The sequence below is a fragment of the Eulemur rufifrons genome, chromosome 3 (genome assembly GCF_041146395.1).
Source record: "Eulemur rufifrons isolate Redbay chromosome 3, OSU_ERuf_1, whole genome shotgun sequence".
In the NCBI taxonomy this organism is placed as follows: Eukaryota; Metazoa; Chordata; class Mammalia; order Primates; family Lemuridae; genus Eulemur; species Eulemur rufifrons.
Genome location: NC_090985.1, coordinates 24,556,164 through 24,578,522, shown reverse-complemented (window position 1 = coordinate 24,578,522; position 22,359 = coordinate 24,556,164). Strand labels below are relative to the sequence as shown.

At 52.9% G+C, this 22,359-nt stretch overlaps 1 protein-coding gene across 4 annotated transcripts in view; it reads right to left on the bottom strand.

The window, feature by feature from the left end:
* The window catches only part of PLEC (plectin), a 58,870-nt gene extending 37,621 nt beyond the window's left edge, over nt 1–21,249 (bottom strand). For 2 of the 4 annotated variants that reach the window (XM_069466790.1, XM_069466781.1), the window contains exon 1: nt 21,057–21,249. In XM_069466790.1, coding sequence (XP_069322891.1) covers nt 21,057–21,249 — 193 coding nt within the window. Of the gene's footprint in view, nt 1–1,041; nt 1,122–18,954; nt 19,040–21,056 lie in introns of those variants that run through there. The other 2 variants (XM_069466787.1, XM_069466788.1) reach the window with 2 other exon arrangements.
* Nucleotides 21,250–22,359: the final 1,110 nt, after the last annotated feature.

The window sequence follows — 22,359 nt, the reverse complement described above, 5'->3', positions numbered from 1 at the left end:
CCTGCACTCCCCCCATGCCCACCCCATACATCCATGCCATCTTCCCAGTATGATTCTCTAACCTAACCTCCAAATTTCCAATGCCCCATGGCCAACCCATGGCCCCTACACTATCCCAAAATGGTCCCAAATCATACCCAAGGTCCCTAAGCACTTGGGCCTAAGGTCTCTCCTCCTATACAGCCCTGTATGGGGCCCTAACCCCCCAGGTATCTCTCCCCCTGCCAACCCCAGGCAGGAGAAGGCAGCAGCTACAGGCTCCAAAGAAAGGGGGCGGGGCTCGGTGGGGTCCCTCCCACAAGCCTGGGCGCCTGCAGGCATGGGGGGAGCAGGGAGGAGTGGAGCAGAATGTTCCGCCACACCGCCAGTTCTGATACACGCCCCCTGCGGCACACGCCCCCTGCGGCACACGCCCCTGCGGCACACCCCCCTCTCCTTCCACCACCTTCCAGGGTCCAGGCGTCCCCCCAGGTCAACAGGGCGGGAAGACGCCTGCTGCTTGCCCCGCCCCCACCCTGCAGTAGCTGATTCAGCACTAGGAGGGCCAGGGTGTGGGCTGGGCCGTCCCCCTCCTCTCCCCTCCCCCACTCTAGGCCCCCTTCAGGTTTCCAGGGCAACCAGTCAGGGCTCTTGGGCAGCCCCCAGCTCCCCCCCACCCCAGGACAAAGAGCCGCAGTGTAGACTTGCCAGGGGGCCAGCCCGCCGGCGCCTCTGCAGTGACCCCCAAGCCCTACCCTGCGCCTCAAGCTATCCAGGAGGAAAGGGCGTCCCACTGGAAAGGCTGAGCTCCCACCGACCCTGGCCCCGCCCCCGACACTCCCCGCAAAGCTGCAGACCTGCCTCTGGAGCCCGCCCAGGGAAGACACCGAACCAGGTGGAGCCTGATGAGGATGAGCTTGGGGTCTCCCGCGGCTCCAGCTTAGCGCCCCACAGTTGCTCCTGGGGTGGCAGACCCTGACCGCCACCCTGCAGAGGCTGCACTCAGCTAGAGATCACTGCGTGGTCCGCGCCCCCCAGCTCGGGCCCAGTCCCGGACCCCACCTTTGAGGGAGCTGATCTCATGCTGGATGGCTCGTGAGGGGTCCATATCGGCTCTGGGGGACCGAGAGCGGCTTTGCCGCCGCCAGGCGGAGTCCAGCCCCGCACTGCACTGCCCGGGCCAGCGCCGCAGCCTGAGGAGGAGCCCGGAGGTGCGGGGCAGGGCTTGCTGGCCAGGGGCGGGGCTTCGGCTAATCAATGCGCCGCACAAGGCTGTCCCGGGCGCATGCTCCCGGCCAGGCACCGCCCCACCCCTCCTTCCCAGACTGTTTTTCTGGGGCATGCGACCTCGCTAACTCCAGCGGGACCACCAGGCTACCAGGCCGGATCCAGGCGCGCTCAGACGGCCCACCTCACAGTCCCCTGCCTCTAATGCCATGCCTGCGGGACGCACGTGCAAGGGCCTGTCCATGGCCTCGAAGACCCCGCCACTCACTCCCTGCAGGAGACACCCACGGACCTCCCAATGACCTCCTCAACCAGCCTCTCTCCAGGGCTGGGGCTGGGGGGCTGCCTGCAGTCATGCCCCCAGGACCAAGGACAAGCCACGATTCACCAAGAGGAGAGGCCACTTCCTCACTTCCCACACCCGAACGGCAGCGCCCCTTCCCTGTGCCCTCTCCCCTGGTTTCCGTGAGCCCTTCACCAACATGCTCCCTGGGTCACTTCACCAAGTTCAATGGCTCAAGATGCTCTCTATACTCCCAAAATGACATGTCCCTCCAGGCTCCCACCTGCACCCTAGCTGCTGCCACTCAGCAAATCCCAACTAAGCTGGCCTTAGAATGACCTTGTCTTCCCAGCTTCATGGGTATACCACCATCCACCACCCAGTGGCTCAGGCCAAAACCCTGGATCATCACCCCACACAGCCAGCCCCACAGGTCCTGTTGGCTCCACCTGCCAGTCTGTCCACTTGTCACCATCTCCATTGCCACCAGGATGACACAGCGGCTCCTTGCAGGGTCCCACCTCCACACCTCCCCACCACCACTGGGGACCCTAGACAGCTGCTCTTGATCTAACCACCCCAATCGCTGACAGGGCAGCTGGCAGGGAGTGGAGTGTTTCACTGCCTGCCTCCTGGGGACAATGTGAGACCAGCTCTGCTCACTCACTGTGCTGCAGGAAGACATAAAGGAACATGTAGGGCATGCCCACACCACAGCACTCCTTCAGCGTCAGCCCCCAGACTGTGCTCTACCCTGGCCCTCTGTGCTGGGCAGTGGAGGAGGGCAAGATAGTCTCCATGGGAAGTGGCCAGCCTGCCTCAGTCTCCAGCCAGGCCCTTCCTCTGACCTCACCTGACGGCACCTGCCCAGCCAGGCCACCTCCTATGGGTGCCTACCCTTTCTGAAGGCAGGCGGCTGTGTGCCAGGTTGGGCTGGGGTGGAGGACGTGGTAGTGGCACAGGAGTGCACAGGCAGCACCTGCAGGTACAGGCTAATGGGCAAAGCAGTGGCCAGTGCCAGCCCCAGGCTGGAGACCAGCAGCTCTGGGCTTCTTGTTCCCATTCCTGCCCTTCCTGGGACTTAAGCAGCCCAGGGCAGGGTGGGTCTAAGGAAACACCAGTTGCCAAACTGGGGGTAGGTGAATGGTAAAGGGAGGAATTAAAACAGAATTTTTTGACTCCTTACACCCAAATTCCTAGTTACTTTTTACTAAGCTACTTCTGGATAAACCTAAACTTGGTCTGCAACTGAACAGTACTTCCTTATTAAACTCAAATGAAACTAATAGGTATTTATATAAGCAGATCTAAAAACTATGGAAAAGCTCATATGTTTAAAAAAAATCAGCGCTGGTTCTATTGTTTTAATTGCATTAAATTGAACTTCATAAGATCCTGGTTTGAAGCTAATGAAAAAGTGAAGCCAGAAACTGTTCAGAGAAGGGACGCCCCAGGTTTCCATGCACTGACCTTGCCTGTAACGTGCCCCTCCAGTCGAGCTGTCCACATGTGAACAGCCACCTGCATGCAACCAAGGGTCTCTTAGACAAGCTCTGGCAGCTAGAAGGTCTAGTGAAGATGTACCTGAGATGGCCCTGCTCAGCCTGCCTGGAACTGTGGCTACACAGTGCAGCCTTGAAGTGGCAGCAGCTACAGGACCCTGGGAAAGGCTCTGCAGGGCATGTGGGAGCTGGCTCCTTGGTTCTTCCTTAGCACAGGCTTCCCAGAGGAAGGGGCAGCTAAGTGGGGATGGAAAGACAGGCTGCAGTTAGCCAGCAAAGGAAGAGAGGTTGCACCTGCAAAGGCCCTGACTGAGGCAAGAGAAAGCAAATCCAGCCAACACCAAAGAATGTAGGGGTGGCTACAGCCAGGAGGGGGCAGCTGGAGACAGAGCTACAGTCAGGGATTTCACCAGGACAGGCAGGTCCCAGGCTGGCAGTGGAGAAGGGCCTAGAGGTGAGAGATTTAGGCAGGGTTGGGGGAAAGGGAGCAGGTGTAGAGGAAACTGGATGCCCCTGGTTACCCAGCTCTGGTGAGTGAGAAGCAAAGCCCCTGACCCTTCTCTACAGCACTCAACTTTTCCTAGCCTTACTGCCCAGGAAATTTCATTGCTCCGATCCCTGGTAACCAAACCATGAGTCACAAATAAGTTTGACTGAAAAAGTACGTGGGTCTATCAGTTGGGGAAACCCCCAGTGGGAGGGCTGACCACCAGATGCAGCAGGAGAACCCTCAGCCTCCAGCTTGTGTTCTGGCCACCTGGGGGCCTCTCCAGAGGGTGGGAAGTCTGACCCAGCACAGCTCCCCCTTGCCCAACTAGGGTCCCACCAGGTCACCTGGGCCAGGGACCTACACCCTGAGCAAGGCCAAACCCTCTCAAAGCTTTCTGCAGATTCCAGGAGGCAGCTCACACCCTTTGGACCCTAGAACCTGAGCCAAGCCCAGATACCACAAACAGGCTCTCCCTCCTTCCCAGCCCCTCTATCTGGGCACAAAGCAACTCCCTCTTCATAAGTCCTCTAGACCCTGGTACCCTTGGCCAGGCCCAGGCCAATGAGAGGGGGCCCTGACTCTGCCCTACATACCCCACGTGCACGTAGGATGGTCCCACTTCTGAGGCCCTGCCAACCACCACCCTGCCTGCCCTCAGCTTTTTGCTCCCCCCAGGGCTCCTCATCTTCACACCTGCCCTCATCCCTATGGCGGCCAGCCCTGCTGGAGCTCACTGGTGCTGGTGGAACAGGCCAGTGGGCAGGTGATCTGGGTGGTCCTGTGCAGGGATGACCTCTGATAGCTGGAGACTCTGCCAGCAGACACTTTGCACTCAGGGACCCCCATGATAGCCCAGGGGAGACCAAGCTGAGTGAGAACACACCACAGACTGTTCCTATAGGTGACATTCTCTCCTGACATACGGATCCCTGCTGTGCTCCCTGCCTGTACATGCTCGGGACCATAAGAGCCAACCCCCCTGTACCACTGGCCCTGCAGCCTTGGCCCAGCACCAGCCTTCATCTCTGAGGACCTGCTGGACAGGGGTGGGAGGGAAGCCTTCCTCCAACAGGGAGGCCACCCCTGTGCTGGCCAGCCACCCTGGGGGCTCCTGGGAGCCTGTGGTGCAGGTCCGCCACACTGCTGGGTGGGGTGCCTGCCAGGGCTTCTGGTGGCTCAATGAGGGCCCAGGATGCAGAGATTACCCCATCTACCTCTCTGCCCTTGCAGCCTAGTACAAGAGTATCATGAGACCAGAGGCCCGCCAGAGACCTATTTGGGGGGGAAGGTCTTGGGTCCCACCCACATGTCCCATCCATTGGGAGGCTCTATCATTCCTAAACATCTCTCAAACCCATCCTCTTCCCACTGTGTCCACCACCACCCCGGGCCTGGCCACCACCTTGCTCACCTCAAGGACAGCGGTGGCCTCCTCGCTGCCCCTACCCCCTCCTCCTCCAAGCACTGGGCACACAGCAGCCAGGGGCTTTTAAAGCACAAGCTAGGTCCCGCCACAGCCCTGCCGCCACCCCTCCTTGCGGCTGTCCCTCCTCACAGGCATTTGCTCTGCTGTGGCACAGTGGACCCCATCTCTAGGCCTCCACAGAAAGGCATCCAGCAGGAATGGCACCAATGCTGAGACACTTGCGTGGGCTCCTGGAGTGGCTGTCTCACCCCAGCACTGGACACAAAGGTGTGTCACACAGGAAACATGGGGTGAAAGACTAAATGAATTCTTTTTTTGTTTTGTTTTTCTTATTTTTGCAACTCCCAACACCTGGATAAATGAATTCTTAGAGTTCAAGGATGATGTACATCCCAGGAACTCTTAATATAGTTACTTCACTAATAGATTAAAGGAGAACACCTGTATATTGATCTCAAAAATGCTGAAAACCCATTTGATAAAAATCAGCCAGCATTTCTGATTTTTTAAAATGGACCAGTAACTGAGGAAAGACAGTGCACTTGTTAACAGAACATCTTTTGAAGGCCACCACAGCATCCTCCCAAAGGCAAGAGGCCTCTCAAGGCCCATGAGGGTGTGTGAACATGAAAGGAGACAGCACTGGCTTGGCTCTCATCCCAGCACCAGGACACGGTAAAGCATTTATACATGTCAGCACTGCTCCTATGGGCACCTACACAAACTCAGCTCACCACTCATTAGAACTAACAAAGGAGGTCATTGAAGGGGCTGGCTTCAAATACATTTTTAAAAGAACCAAGAGATTTCTTATAGGCCAGCAATAACTTGTTAGGAAAATACAACAGGAAAAACTCTTCATCAGCAGTGCAAGAAACAAAATACTCTAGAATAAGATAAACAACAATTGGTCAGAACTTAAGCACGGAAAGCGCGAGTACATAAAGCCCCAGCTCCACGAGGAGAATCAGGTTCCTGAATGCAGAGGTCCAACCTCATAGACACCAACGCTCCGCAAGTTAACCTATGTGCTAACACCACTGCAGTTCTGACTGGCCCTCCCACTGGCTCCGTGAGAAGACTCCATTAATAATTGCCCCATTTACTCACTTACACAATTCCACATCAGACTGGCGAGGTTCCACTGTCTGAAGCTATGGCAGGTGCGAGGAGTCGGCCTACCTGGGGGGACTCAACTGCGATACCTAAGAAGCTTCTTAGAAATTATTTTAAAAATTTTGTTTGAATAGAAAATATTCATGTGAATCAAACATCTCAGGTATAGAGTGCAAAGTCTCCTTCCCAGCCTGAACCCTTCCCACCCACACACACAGTGAAAATCAGTTAGTGGCTTCCTGTTTACTCCTCCAGAATTTCTTTATGGAAAAATCAAGCAAATACAAATATGATTCTTGGCTTCCCCCATTTAACACAAATGGTGACATCTAATGTGCACCCTCTGCCCTGGCTTCTCTGTCAACTCCACCCCTCGGAAATCACCACTCTGCACACGGACCCACCCACCCAGCTCCTCCAGTGCGAGGTGCTCAGGATGGCGCCCCTGTCTTCTGCTTGTTCACACCCTGTGTCTAGAGATCTGACAGACACTTTCACTGGCCTGGTTCCCACAACTTCACCAGCAGAATCCAGAAATCCAGATTTTTGGATTTTTGCTAATATGATAAGAGAAAAATGATATCTTGGTGTTAAATAAGCTTAAATTTTGAAAACCATTTGACCCAGAAATTCTATTTTAACAACTGTCACAAACATACACAATGATCCAGCTATAAAGCTGTTCACTGCAGCAGTTTCTAATACCAAAAAAACAAAAATAATGTTCCATGAGAAGCAATTGATTTAAATATTATATGGTTACCATACAAAGGAATATAATATTGTAAATTGATGTCATAGAAAGATGTCCACGTTGTATCATTAAGTAAAAAGAAGTTACATATGTCTAAAATACTTTATAACATTGAATTATGAAATTACAAATAAATTTAAAAATACGAAGAAGCGCTGTGCACACTTTTTAAAACAAGCACACAACATATCAATCAACCATTGCAGAATGACTTGGGATGGGGGTTAAATGGTGGCCCACAAAAAAATATGCCCATATCCCTAGAACTCATAAATGTGGCCTTACTTGGAAGTAGGGTCTTTGCAGATGTAATTAAGTTAAAGGTCTCAAGATGGATCATCCTGGACTATCTGGATGGGCACTAGATCTCAAAGTGTCCTTGGAAGAGACAGAGGAGGAGAGATTCACAGAGGCAGGATTATAGTGATGCAGCCATGACCCAGGGAATGGGAGAATCAGAGAGGCAAAGCAGGCTCTTCCCAAGAGCCTTTAGAGAAGTATGGACCTGCTGACACCTGGATTTTGGACTTCTGGCCTCCAGAACTGTGAGAAAATAAATTTTTTTTTAGGCCACCCTGTTTGTGATAATTTGTTATGGCAACCACAAGAAATTAATACAGATGTTGTTACCAGGAGTGGGGTGCTACTGTGACAAATACCTCAAATGTGGAAGTGGCCTTAGAATTGGGTATTGAACAGAGGCTGGAGAACTTTGAGGCACATGATAGAAAAAGCCTAGATTGCCCGACCAGACAGTTGGTGGAAATATGGATGTTGGTTACACATGTTGCTGGTGAGGCCTTAGAAGGAAACCAGGAACATATTATTGGAAACTGGGGGAGAGGTGAACCTTGTCAGATAGCAGCAAAGGCTTGAATGAATTGTGTTCTACTGTTGGGTACAAAGTAGAATTGTAAGCAATGCACTTGAGTTTTTAGCTAAAGAGATTTCCAAGCAAAGTATGGAAGGTGTGGCTTGGCTGCTTCTTGCTGCTTACAGTAAAGTGCAGGAAGAAAGAGATAAACTGAGGAAGGAACTGTTAAGCAAAAAGGAACCAACACTTGTGATTTGGGAAATCTGCAGCCTATTCAAATTGCAAAAGATGGTAATGTTGGGAGGTTCACTGTTAGGAAAGTGTGCTTTGGAGAGAGAGACACAGGTGTGACTACACAGCCTTTCAATCAACAGATCAGGCACATGACTCCTGGGTCCATTCAACCAACTCAGCAGAAGCCAGGACTACAGATGAGATTATCCAGGAAAGATCAGTGGTGAGCCCACCTATCTAATGGCCTGGCTCCCTGTTACATACAAGGGAGACCCACAAGTTTTATGAGAATGTTGTATCAGCAGAAACACTGCCAGCTTGTACTGAAGAGGACAAAAGCAGGATGAAATGAAGGAAGGTGTTGGACTTCTGAGACTCTACAGGCAAGAAACAGGGTGACAGAACTAGTCAGCTGCAAACATGTGATACTCTTCAAGAAAAAAGGAAGAATGACTTCAGGAGCAGAGCCTCAGGCCCAGGGGGGTGGAGCCATGCATGGGTGCAGAGGCAGAGGCCAGCAGAGCTACAGGTGCAGAGAGTGGAGCACTGGGCCACAGAAACTCTTCTGTATTCCCAGGCCCTGAAACCTAAAGGAATTTGTCCTGCTGGATTTCAGATGTGCTTGGGACTGGTGACCCCTTTATTCTTTCTCATTTCTCCCTTTAGAAATGGGAATATCCAGTCTATGCCCAACATTGTAATTTGGAAGTATACAGCTTGCTTTTTAGTTTTACAAAGATGGAGAAGAATTTTGTCCCAGTCTGGGCCCTACCCAGAGCCTCAGCCATACCTGATTTAGACAATTTATATGATGAGATTTGGGACTTTGGGGGCATGGCCAGAAAAGCACCCATCATGCAACACATGTTTGTGGGGAACATGGGGCCAACCATTTGTAAACAACCTGCTTCTGGGTCAGGGTTTTGTACATAGCAGAGCAGCTCCCTCACTAAAATTTTCGACTTAGAGGGGATGCTATAAGTGGAGACTTTGGGGGATGTCAGGAGAAGGTGAATGTATTTTGGACATGGGACAGACATCAATTTTGGGGGGCCAGAGGGCAGACTGTAGTGGATTGAATAGAGGCCCCAAAAAGATATGTCTATATCTAAATCCCTGGAACCCACAAATGTTACCTTATTTGGAGAAAAGGGTCTTTGCAAATTTAAGTAAGATAAATATCTTGAGATGAGGATCATCCTAGATTACTCAGGTGGGTCCCTAAAACCTATGACAAGTGTCTTTACAAGAAGTGGAAGAGAAGCCACAGGACAGAAGGCCATGGGAAGATGGAAGCAGATATTGGAATGATGCAGCCACAAGCCAAGGTACACCAAGGGCCACTAGAAACTAGGAAAGGCAAGCAAGAGAATCTGCCCCAGAGAGCATCGGAGGGCGTGTGGTCCTGCCAATGTCCTGACTGTGAACGTGTGGCCTCCAGAACTGTGAGAGAGCACACTCCTATTGTTCCAGGCCACCTAGTTTGTGGGAATTGTTACAGCCACCAAAGGAACCTGAAACAGAGGATGTTCTTTGGGGCAATTTGTATTCTGTAAATAACCATGAGTTCCTGTGGTAATAATAAAACCAAAGCCTGGCTAGGCATGGTGGCTCATGTTATAATCCCAACACTTTGAGAGGCCGAGGCAGGAGGATCACTTGAGCTCCAGAGTTCAAGACCAGCCTGGGAAACATAGCAAAATCCTATCTCTACAAAAAAAATTCTTTTTAATTAGGCAGGTGTGGTCGGTGCGCACCTATAGTCCCAGCTACTCAGGAGTCTGAGGCAGCAGAATCACCTGAGCCCAGGAGTTTGCACTCCAGCCTGGGTGACACAGTAAGACCCTTGTCTCTAAAAAAAAAAAACAAAAGTGAAGCCCAGTTGTGTCTCTTAAGGCTTATACTGTGCCTGTTCTACTAGCTTCCCATGTAGCCATTCATTTAATAAGAAAGAAAAAAAAAGATGCATTTTCAAAAAGTCAAAATGCATACTCATTTGGAAAACAAAAGAAGAGTGGAATAAAGATCATGAAAGTCACACCTAGAGAAGCCTACTGTGGATACCTCTCTCTGCTTCCTACCAGCTACCTCACACCTGCACCCTGTAAAATTGAGCATCCAGCCCCCCCAATCCCTGCCCTCGTGTGCCTCCTGTAGAGGACCTTCCCTACCCCACTATCCCGGGTACTGCCCCAGCCCACCTGACACACTCGCCTGCCCAAGATCTCCCACACTCAGATCAGCCAAGGCCCACTCTGGGGCCTTCCTTTCCTATAGCACTGGCCCTGGGTCTGCCCCCACTCCTGGAACCAGATAGGGTAGCAGAGTGACCCCCATCCTGGGCCCAAGTTTCCTCTGCCTCAGGGAAGAAGCAAAAAAGGTCTCTGCCAAGAGCTGACCACTCAGCTGGGAGGACCCTTCTGCAGCTAAACGATGACCCAAACCCCCCGAGTAGAGGAAGAAAGGGAAGGGAGGAAGGGAGCAGATCCCGCATGCTTGGGTCCCAAATCTTATAGGGATCACCAGTCTTTCAAGCCAACATCTTCCTTCTATCATCTGAGAGGGAGTTCCTGACTCCCCTTCTGCCTGGTCTGCCATTGCCCTAGGCCACCACCCTACAGATAACATGGCCCATGCCCCTCTTGAGTCACTGACCTCTCCAGGCCCTGCGTCTCCCTGCCTACCGTGGGTCTGTGGGCATCACCCTTGGCTGCCATCCATGGCAGATCTGAGCACCTGGCCCCCTACCAGCATCACCCCTCCCCAGCCTCCTTGAGTCCCTTCTCTTTTGTCTTTTTTTTTGAGACAGAGTCTCACTCTGTTGCCCGGGCTAGAGTGCTATGGCGTCAGCCTAGCTCACAGCAACTCAAACTCCTGGGCTCAAGCAATCCTTCTGCCCCAGCCTCCTGAGTAGCTGGGACTATAGGCATGCGCCACCATGCCCGGCTAATTTTTTCTACATATTTTTAGTTGTCCAGATAATTTCTTTCTATTTTTTTGGTAGAGACAGGGTCTCGCTCTTGCTCAGGCTGGTCTCGAACTCCTGAGCTCAAACGATCCGCCCGCCTCAGCCTCTCAGAGTGCTAGGATTACAGGCGTGAGCCATTGCGCCCGGCCTTGAGTCCCTTCTCAAGATGCCTGCCCCTGGCTGGCCCCTCTGCTGCCAGCTCCCTTTGGGCCACAGGGCATACTGTCTGCATCTTCCCATCCTGCTAGGGCCCAACAGCTCAATGCTGGGAAAATCACCCCTCACATCTGAACCACTAGGCCCTCAGTGACAAGCAGCAATCATAACTGGCCCCCCGACAGGTGTGGCTGGCTAAATGAGAAAGATCACCCAATATTGGCCTTGGTCCTTTCCCCAGGGACCTTGGGCCAGTACTCTGACAAGGCTGTCCTCTGCAGGTGGCACAGCCTCCATGTCACTGCTCCATCCTGGAGAGCATCCTCCCTCCCACACTGCTCGACCCACCACGGCCTCTCACCTCTAATCTTACCATACCCCAAGCAGTCTTGCTGAGGTCTCCCATGCACCTCATCATCTGGTCTCCAACACTGTTCAGGCCTCACCCTGCTCTCGAGAATGTGTCCCAGGTGGCCCTTCACTGCTTCTTCATGCCCTGCCTCCTTCTCTGCACTACCAGGACCCTGCGCCGCCCCAGCCCACTGCTCTGCTCCCTCACAGCCTTGGCCTACCAGTCACTAGACTCTGGAGGACTCGGGCCTCAGAGCTCAGGTCCATGGCCTTCTCTAGTGAGGGTCCGAACCACTGCCCCCCAGCCTGGTCTCCCCTAGCTCAGTCAGATGTCCTGGCATCTTGGCATCTGCACATGTGTTCCTATATCATGGCCATCTCCAATTTTATATGCCCAAAGCTAAACTCCTGCTCTTCTGCCTTCTCTGTTGCAGACACACCAAGGCTGCTCTCCATATCCATTGCTGCCACTGGGGTCTCTCCTTGGCAGCTCCTCTGGAGGTGCCAGGCCATGATTCTTGCAGGTTCCAGCTCGGAGTCCAACTGTCCCCACCATCCATCCACTTGTTTCAAGCCACACCTGCCACATGACAGGGCAAGGTCTGGTTCAGGGCCAAAGAGGTGCAGCAGAAAATGGACACTGCCCTTGGGAAGTCGAATTGGTGGGAGGGGAGATGTTTAAAGTCCTTGTTGCTCACGAACCCACATCCAGACCCTGAGAGCATGATACCCACAGTCTCCTGCATACCTCAGCCCCAAACAAATTTCACACTGATTAAAGATGAAGATATTTTTTAAAATGTACCAGTATTTGAAGAAACTATCAGCAGATGTTTTTATAAAAGGCCATCCTAAGCATAACATAAAATCCAGGGGTCATAAAACAGGAGACTAGTGAATTTTAAAAGTTGATTTGGCTCAAGACAACACAGAATTAAACCAAAACTAATCCATGGTGTGAAATGTCAGGACAGGGTCAACTGGGGACACAGGGAGCTTTTAAGGAGTTAAAAAAGCTCTGTCCCATGACCTGGGTGCTGATTACAAGGCAACTTTGAAATTTAAGTGGTATACAGTTATCCTTCGGTATCAGCAAGGGGTCAGTTCCAGAACCCCTGAGGATACCGAAATCCATGGATGCTCAAGTCCCTGATATAAAATGGCTTAGTATTTGCATATAACCTATGCACATCTTCACACATACTTCAAATCATCTCTAGATTACATATAACACCTAATATAATGTAAATGCTGTGTAAATAGTTGTTATATTGTTTTTTGTTTGTATTATTATTTCTTATTGGTTTTTATTCCCCCCAAATATTTTCGATCTGCAGTTGGTGGAATCCCAAGATGCAGAACCCTTAGATATGAAGGATTCGTATGTGTAAGTTGTACACTTTTCTGTAAAAATGTCATACTTCGATAAAAAGCATATTTAAAGCCAGGCACAGTGGCACACTCCTGTAGTCCCAGCCACTCAGGAGGCTGAGGTTGGAGGATTGCTTGAACCCAGGAGTTGAAGTCCAGCCTGGGCAACATAGTGAGACTCCATCTCTTAAAAAGAGAGAGAGAAAGTTTTTTAAAAATTTACTTAAAAAGTAACAAACTGAGCGAAAAATTTGAAAAGATATTAATATATAAGGAAGTCAATATGTATAACATGTAAAGAGCTCTTATAAGTCAAAAAGAAATAAAACACCTTATAGGGGGAAAGGCGGTACAGGAGCAACGTATGTAACCTGCAATTCTGTATCCCCCATAACAAGATGAAATAAATAAAAAAAAAAAAAACACCTTATAGACAAATGAACAATGCTTTTGAATAAGCAACTCATAAAAATGGAAATGGTCAACAACTATGAAATGCTCACCTTAATTAATACTCAAAGAATGCAAATTAAAACAAATTAGAATTTTTCATCAATCAGATGAGCAAGCAAAAGGAGAATGTCAGCCTCATATCTGCCGGGCTCATCTGTACTGCAGAGTGATTTAGAAACACAATCTTTTCTAATGATAAATGTCTATCTAAAGGACATCTAAAGGACTGAGTAAATGAACTGTGGTACTCTCATATAATGGAGTATTTTGTAGGCATTAAAAAGCATGAAGCTGCCAAGACCATTCAATCCGAAAAGAATAATCTTTTCCACAAACGGTGCTAGGACAACTGGATAGCCACATGCACAAGAATGAATTTGGACCCCTACCTCATGCAATGCACAAAATTCATTCAAAATAAAACAAAACGCTGGGTGAGGTGGCTCACGCTTATAATCCTAGCACTATAGGAGGCTGAGGCGGGAGGATAGCTTGATGTCAGGAGTTTGAGACCATACTGAGCAAGAGCAAGACCACGTCTCTACTAGAAATAGAAAAAAATTAGCTGGGCAACTAAAAACAGAAAAAAAAAAAAGTAGTCAGGCTTGGTGGCTTGGGGCTGTAGTCCCAGCTACTTGGGAGGCTGCGGCAGGAGGATCACTTGAGCCCAGAGTTTGAGGTTGCTTGAGGTTGCTGTGAGCTAGGCTGACGCCCAGCACTCTAGCCCGAGCAACAGAGCAAGACTCCTGTCTCAAAAAAAAAAAAAAAAAAAAAAGACTTCAATATAAAAGCTAAAACTATAATACTCTTAGCAGAGAACATTAGCATACATCTTCGTGACTTTGGATGGGCAATGGTTTCTTAGATATGACATCAAAAGCAAAAGCAACCAAAAAAGAAAACATAGATAAACCGGACTCATAATAATTAAAAGTATGTGCTTCAAAGGTCACCATCAAAGGCACCCATAGAATCAGAGAAAATTTTTGCAAATCATATATCTGTTAAGGGATTTGTATATAAAGAACACTTATAACTTAATAATAACAACACAAAACCCCAACTGTAAAATGTACAAAGGATTTTTTTTTTTTTTTTTTTTCTGAGACAGAGTCTGACTCTGTTGCCCAGGCCAGAGTGCTGTGGCATCAGCCTAGCTCACAGCAACCTCAAACTCCTGGGCTCAAGCAATCCTACTGCCTCAGCCTCCTGAGTTACTGGGACTACAGGCATGCACCACCATGCCCGGCTAATTTTTTCTGTATATATATATTTTTTAGTTGTCCATATAATTTCTATTTTTAGTAGAGACGGGGTTTCGCTCTTGCTTAGGCTGGTGTCGAACTCCTGAGCTCCAATGATCCACCCGCCTCAGCCTCCCCAGAGTGCTAGGATTACAGATGAACAAAGGATTTGAATAGACATTTCTCAAAAGAAGATATATAAGTGACCAATAATCACATGAAAAAATGCTCAACATCATTAGCCATCAGGAAATGCAAATCAAATCAAATGCAAATGCAAATCAAAATCACAATGACAAAACCACTTCACACCCACTAGAATTGGATGTCTATAAAAAAGTCAGATGATAACAAGTATGGGTGAGGATGTGAAGAAATTGGAAACTTCACATATTACTGTTGGGAATGTAGAATGGTGCAGCTACTTTGAAAAACAATCTGGCAGTTCTTCAAATGGTTAAATATAGAATTATCACATGGCCCAGAATTTCCACTCCTAGGTTTCTACCCAAGAGAAATTAAAAAAATACATCCACACAAAAACTTACATGCAAATGTTCATAGTAGCATCATTCCTAACAGCCAAATGGCAGAAATAATCCAAATATCCACCAACTAACAAATGCATAAACAAAAGTTGGTATATCCACACCATGGAATATTATTCTACCATAAAAAGGAAAGCAGTACTGATGGACAGTATACCACGATGAACCTTGAAAGCAGTATGCTTAGTGAAGTAAGTCTTGTATGATTCCACGCATATGAAATGTTCAACACAGGCAAATGCATAAAGACTGAAAGTAGATCAGTGTTGCCAGGGGCTGAGTGACAAAAATATTCTGGAATTGATGGTGGTGATGGCTACACAACTCTGAGTATTCCAAAAACTACTGAATTGTACCCTTCAAATGGGTGAATTGTATGGCATGTGAATTACATCTCAATAAAGCTGCTATTAAAAAATAGTGATACTCAGCATGAGGCTGACCTAATCTGTGCTGACATGGAAAGCCAGTGGCTCCAGAGGAAATTACCATCTGAGCTCACTGTAAAGACAGGCCACATCTCTGCATTCTCTCTCTCCCTCTTTCATGCATGCACATAGTGGTCATCCCAGCCAGTAAGACTGGGGGCCAGAGACGTACTCTCACCATTTTTCATGTACTTCTACAGTGCTTGATTTTTTTTTTTTTTTTTTTAGCATATTTTACTTTTGACAGTAAATGCAGACCAAAAACTCTCTCCAAAGAGCCCCAAATAACTGCTAGCCTCTGCTTCTGCCAACTGAGCTCCAGCCACTGCAGATGATACCCCACACCCTAACCCACTCACCCATGAAAACACCCTGCAAATGCTGGCCGAGGGGCTGCGGCCAGTGCCAGAGACAGAGATAAACCCAAGCTCAGAGGCCAGAATGGGAGAGAGTGGGGACATGTGAGGAGAGGCCAGGTACAACAGCACCGAGTAGGCCCAGGGCTTGCGAGGGTCTTAAAGAAAGCATAGGCCACATACTTGGCTCATGCCCCATGGACACACTAATGGCTCCTCCTGGCCCCTCTCCAGCCCCACCTTTTCCCCAGACCAATGGGCGTCTCCCAGGTGGGTGCATTCTGCAGGGATCAACCCCACCCACTCACCAACAGCACTTACCCCTGCCCGCCCCTCTCACACCTACTAGCCCTTCCAAGACCATCTCATCAGCCTGGTCATCCATCCCCAAGCCCTATCCTCGGATCCACACTGACTCTGTTTCCACCCCAGTCCCATCCCTGACAAGACAAGCTTAAAGTCTCTACCCTGGCTGCCCAGGTCCCTTGGCTGGCCCCACTCCCCATTCCCCGCCCTGCACCTTATGCCCTGACCCCAAGGACAGGCCCTGCCTGCTGGGTGTACAGTACTGCTTGGGGTTCAGGCTGCTCCTCTGTCACCAAATATTCTCCTCTCCAGTCACCCACATCACTTCACCTCTCCCCCAAACCCCTTCCTGCCCTCCTGCACCCGAACACAGGCCTCTCCAGGCTCCTATGAGCCACCCTATAGCAGGGTGGCTCAGCCTCAGCGAGCTGTCACAGGCCAGGCTTGAGGGGGTCATGACCCCTTTGCTGCTAGGCTCGCTGGCTGCAAGTCACCAGCCCACAGCCCCTAGCATGGGAGGTCCCCTCCCATGGGGCAACCAGAGCTCTTCCACCACAGGCCCCAAAGGCCTCAGCCCCAGAGGAATCTGCCCTGAAGAGAAAGCAGGGAGGATGGGGAGGGGTGAGGGGCTTGGGCAGACAGGAAGTTGAAAATATTCTGGGAGGAGCATGACCGACCAACTGCACAGGGAGGACTGGGGATTTCCACGGGGAGAGCCAGGGAATGAAATGTCCAGGGTAGGGCCTGAGATGCTGGAGGGGTGAAGGTCACTCGGGTAAGGGTCAGACAGGGGAGGTGATGCCTCTGTGAGGGAGGGCAGGGCTGGGAACAAGTGTGAGAGCAGGGAGGAGGCCAGGAGGCAGAAGCCAGAACCTTCCTCAGCTCAGTGATAGGCTGGGCAGCGGTCCCTGGGTACAGGTCTGGGCCTTGCTGCCCTCCTCAGCGTGGGCCAGTGCTGAGCTGGGCCCAAGAGAGCGGTACTCCCCTATCCCTTCTCCAACTGCTCACAATGGAGGTGACTCAGGTACTACCTCCCAGGCAGTCACTGGCCAACAGCAGGCATCATGTCCTTCCCTCTTCCCTCTCTGGCATCCAAGGGGCTCACAGAGACCAAGCCTGGAAGAGGTGTGGGGCACATGGGGTCACCTCTGGCCTTCCCTAGGCCACTGCTCAGCCTTACCCTGTGCCTCCCAGCCACAAGTACAAGCTCAGCCCCTCCCCCACCTCCTTGTCTGAGCCAGGAGCTGAGGAGCTCAGGCACCTAGTATGTCCCACACGCTCTCTTTACCTCGGTCCTGCTCAAGGAACTTCGGCACCTGCTTTCCTGCTTAGTGACTTTTAGGCCAGTGCCATACACATGTAGGCAGCTGCACCACCACACACGACAATCCCCCCTCAGGTAGGCACCCCAGCACCCACACGCAGGAACTGGGGGGGAGGGCACCAAGATGGGATCTGTCAGGCCCCACTCCTGGACAAGTTGGAAGTACGTCCCCACCCCACAAGTAGAGGAAATAAAGCCCCTTGGGCCAGGATGGGCTCTGGCATCACACACAGCCCAGAGACCTGACCAGACCAAGGAGAGTTCCAGAAGGAAACACTACTCTGCATAGGTATCCCCACTTTAAACAGAGTGGCCAGTTCATAAACAGTCCTCTCCTGGGGTTTGCCAAGAAGACTGTGGCCCAAGAAGACAGCTGCTCCCCTGCCCTGCAGCTGTCCAGGTGGACCCCCCCAAGACAGGGCCAGCTGTGCAGAGCATGAGCAACAGGTAGGCCTCCCTGGGGTGCAGTGGTTAGACTTAAGAGCCACTCTCACAGGAGCATCTCCCCTGGCCCAGGTGTACTGGTCACACAGGCAAACAGGCTGGCCAGCAAAGAGGACCACAGCAGTACATCCACCCTGCCCAGGAAAGCTGGTCATGGGGTACACCTGGAAGAGATGAACCCAAGGCACAGTGAAAACTATCCTGCCTGGGTTAGGACACAGTGGAGAGCAGCACCACAGGGCCCTGGGCAGAGCCCCAGCAGGACCTCTCTCCCTGAGCTGCCCTTGGGGGCAGAGCCAGCAAAACCAGCCGCATGAAGCTGGAACCTGCTGTGGTCGGCACTGCCCGAGGCCCCCACCCTGACCCTCCCCAGCAGCTCAATCCCAGGCCTCTAAGCCTCTGTGGGCTGGGAGCCAGGGCTCTGTCCATGCCTGCTCAGAGCCCAGCGACCCAAGCCCAAGCCAGGCAGTTGGGCTGCAAGAGTGGCAAGAGCAATGAGGGCTTGGGCAGGTCCACGGCCTCCGGGCAGGCGAGGAGCAGGACATGGGGGTCTGTCAAAGCCACAGAGTGGGTGGACAGGCCACCTTGATGTTCTAGAGAAGACAGAGGGGCTGCTCTGACTTCCCCAGCCCACAGCTGCCCCCCAGGGGTCAGAGAAGGGGTGCCACAGGAGTCCCTGCCAAAGAAAGGTGGCAGCCCAGGCCCAAGCCAGTTTGAGGAGGTGAGGAGAGGCGACAACTATGCAACCCATTGCCAGGCAGCCCCAGCCACCCTTGCCCCATGGGGACGCGCCCCAGAGGAGGGGCAGGGGGATGGCTCAGCCTTGACTCACGTGTCTGCTAGGCACGCACACTGGTCACCAACCTGACTGGGGGACTGACAAGCCCTCGGTGCACCCACCCACGCAGCGGCCCACCCCACCCACTCATGCATGCCTCAGGATGCCCTATTAAGGGCATGGCTGCGGGGGCTCAGCCCAGCGTGCCCGCCCCTTCCCTGGGCACTGGGGGCAGGGGAAGAGCAAGGCTGGCAGGCCAACAGGGTGGCCGGGCTCCGGCTGGGCCGCCATCTGGACGGCCACCGTGGATAAAGTGGTCAGCGGCCAGGTTGTCAGGCTGGCCAACCTGGAGCAGCCGGACCAGACGGCAGCGCGGTCAGAACGGGGTGAGGGGCACCGTACCTTTATATTTCTCCCGCACCTCCTCGTAGGCCTGGATGAAATCCTGCTCGTCGGGCGGCTGGCCGGGCGTCAGCAGGGCGGCCATGCCGGCGGGCGCGGGGCTCGGCGCTGAGGGAGCCTCAACCCCGAGCGGCCGTTCTGTCCCTGCGGCCGCGCGGGCCACTTAAAGAGGCCGCTCCCGCCCCGCCCCCGCACCCAGGATGCCCCACGGGCGGGGCGGGGCGGGGGGCCGGGCCCAGGGGAGCCGCGGCCGGGCAGTCGGGCAGCTGAGCGCCTCCCCGCGTTGGCTTGGCCAGGGCCGACCCCGCGGGCTCCGAAACTCGGTCTCACACGCGTCCCGGCGGGCGCACAACCCTTCCAGCTCCGCTCCCGACTCAGTCACGGCCCGCCGACGGCCCGAATCCCTCGCCTGGGTCCCCGCCCCGAGGCGGCCCCCTCCCCGTAGGCCCTAACGGGCCCAGATCCCAGCCGAGGCAGCGACCTCACCTGGCCGCCCCAGGCGCGCCCCTGCCCTCCTCCCTCCCCTGCTCCTTTGCCTGGGCTGGAATTCTCCCACTGCAACATTGCAGATAGACAGAGCTGGACTCTTCTGTATATAAGTAGCTATTAAAACACAAGAAAAAACTACACATAAAACTGGAATAGTCAATTTACACAAGGAAAAAAAATAGTGTTAAAAGAAAAAGACAGCTGGGCATAGTGGCACACCTGTCCCAGCCACAGGAGAGGCTGAGGCAGGAGCATCCCTTGAGTCCAGGAGTCCAGCCTTGGAAATATAATGAGACCCCATCTCTTGAAAAACACAAAAGAATAAAACCTCATGATGTCTGCACCTAACTTTCAAACAATTCTGCAAAAATTTCTAAAAAATAATTAAAAACAACAAAACAATTATTTTCCACCCATCAGATTGGCAAAGCCCTTTCTCCCAGCAATTACAAATGTCCTCCTTTCGAGAACGCCCCTGGCAATACCTCTCTAACCTTAAATGCTGCATGCCCTGTGACCGAGAGTCTCACTTCTAGGAATCAGTCCTAAGAAGATCATGGCACAGAGACATGGCCCAAGACCACTGCGGGCAGCAGCAGGGGTTGCTGGTATGCCCAGCACTCCACCCTGCCCCCACATCTTTAAAGGTGATGCTGAAGAAGGTCAGGGCTGAGAAAGAACATTCCTGACCCTTTCAAGTGGGAAAAAGATAACCTCATTCATTAAAATCCGTATGTGATATGAAAAGGCCAGAAGGGCATGCACTGCCCACACCGGCCTCAGGGGCCAGGTGCAGGGTGGCGACAGAGCTTCCTGCACTCTTTTCTGTCCCTCTCCACTTCCACAAGCCACATTTGTGCTCCCACCAACCGAGCTCCTCAGGCTCAGCACCTGGCCTCCCAGCCCTCTCCAGACAAGTCTCAGTCCACCCTCCCATCCTCCTGCAGTCCTCCCGCCCCCATTCAGGTGCCTCCTAATCCCCCTAGGGGCCAAGTGGTGGACTAGGGCAGTACTGCAAAGAAGCCTAGAGACCCTCCACTGGCTCCTCCCTTTCACAGTACATCTGGCCAAGTGGCCCCCAGCCCTAGGTCACCCACTTCCTACAGGGAGGGGCCACCCTCCAGCTGCCCACCCCTTCCCCGGGGCCTCTCACTGTGTCTTTCCCATTCTCCTCCCCACACTGGCAGCTACTGGAGGGCAAGGCCAGACCCTGGCTCAGGGAGGGGCTGGGGCTCTGGACAAACAGGCACCCCCTCCTGTCTTGCTCGTATACACTCCCACCTGCCCCCGTTGGTGGCAGCCAAGACTAAGGGCTTGGTGGGCAGCTCTGCCCCAGAAGCCCAAGAAGTTATGGTCACATGTGGGCACTGGATCCTTGTCATGAGGCCAGTGATGGTGCCACTGCAGCAAGGAGCCCAACCTCAGGCCACTGCAGCTTCCCAGGTGGGGCCAGCAGGTGGCACTGTGTTATCTGCACTTACCTGGAACTGCAGGAGCCCTCCCTGACCCACAGATCTCAACAATCTTCTCACCCAGTCCCAGCACCTGCATACAGCACACAAAATGTGCCCAAACAACAAGGTGTGCTGAAGAGTTGCCCCATCGGGTGTTACCTGCAATGCGAATGACTGCCCGCTCAGCAGGGTCCAGGACACTTCCGTTGCTCCCAGCGCCACCCCCGCTTCGCCGGCTCCGCTGTGTTTTCCCAAGGTTCCAGGGCAGTGTGTCCCCAGGGCTGGGCGAGCCACTGCTTCCATTGGAGACATCTTCAGCCACTGCCCGCACCTCGGAGTCCTCACCTGACATGCCTCCTGGAGCGGGGGCAGGAAGAGTCACACCTCTACCACTGGAGGGAGAAGATGGTGCCACTGACCGACCACCTTCCTCACCTAGCCACTGACACCATTCCATCCACCCTATCATCTGGACACTGACCCCCACAGTTCTCCTATGCTCTGCCTCATCCACATACGGACCATACACCGTCAACCCAGATGTTGACAACCCTCCTTCCTCCAGCCCGTCTCTCAGATACCCCACACGGTGACAACTCCGGAGACACTAACCTCACCTCTCTAGTCTATCAGCAAGATAGTGACCACCCTTGCCACCCTGACCCGCAAGCACTGACTGCCACTATTAGTTACCCAAACCCAGACCCCTGCACCCTGATACCTAGGGGCTCACTCCATCCACAGCACTGAATCCACTCTCACCCTGTCACACAGAAGCGGGGTGATTATCGTCACCCAGACACCGGCCTCCCTTCCCTCCTTCCCAAACCTGGGCTCCCTCTCCTCGAATCCTGGAATCAGCAGGCAAGTGAGGCCATCAACAAACGCTGATCACTGCCCCTCTCCTCACTGGGGCATCAGGGAAGGACACCCACCCCCCACCCCCGACACTGAGCCTCCATCTCCAGGCTGTTTCGGTCTCTAGGAATCTCCATCACCCCACCGCACCTCAGCCCCGCGCGGCCCCACCGCGGTCTCCGCAGTGGCAGCCTATAAATAGCTGGAGCCGCAGCGGCGTGGGCCGTGGGAGCTCGGCTGCGGCAAGGCCGGGAGGGAGCCCGGGTCGCCGCTCCTGCAGCCCACCCTGCGTGTCCTGTACGCCGGCACCGCAGGCGCAACCAGAGCGCACGCATACCCACGCGTACTCACTCCCCAGCTCCCCGTCCCCCAGAGCACTGGCGTGTGGGAGGTGAATGGGGTTCTGTCTAGGCGGGGGCGGGCTGGTGTGGGGGCACAATGTGGGCTCTGTGCCTCCGCCCTCAGGCCAAGGGCTAGGGAGGAGTCAGCGGGCACAGAGCAGGGGGCCACTCCCCCGCCCCCCACCGGCTCTTCCAAGGGCCGCGTCCGCTCCAGCGCCCCGTCCGCAGCCCTGCGGCCAGCCGCGCCTCCCCAGCAGCCTCCC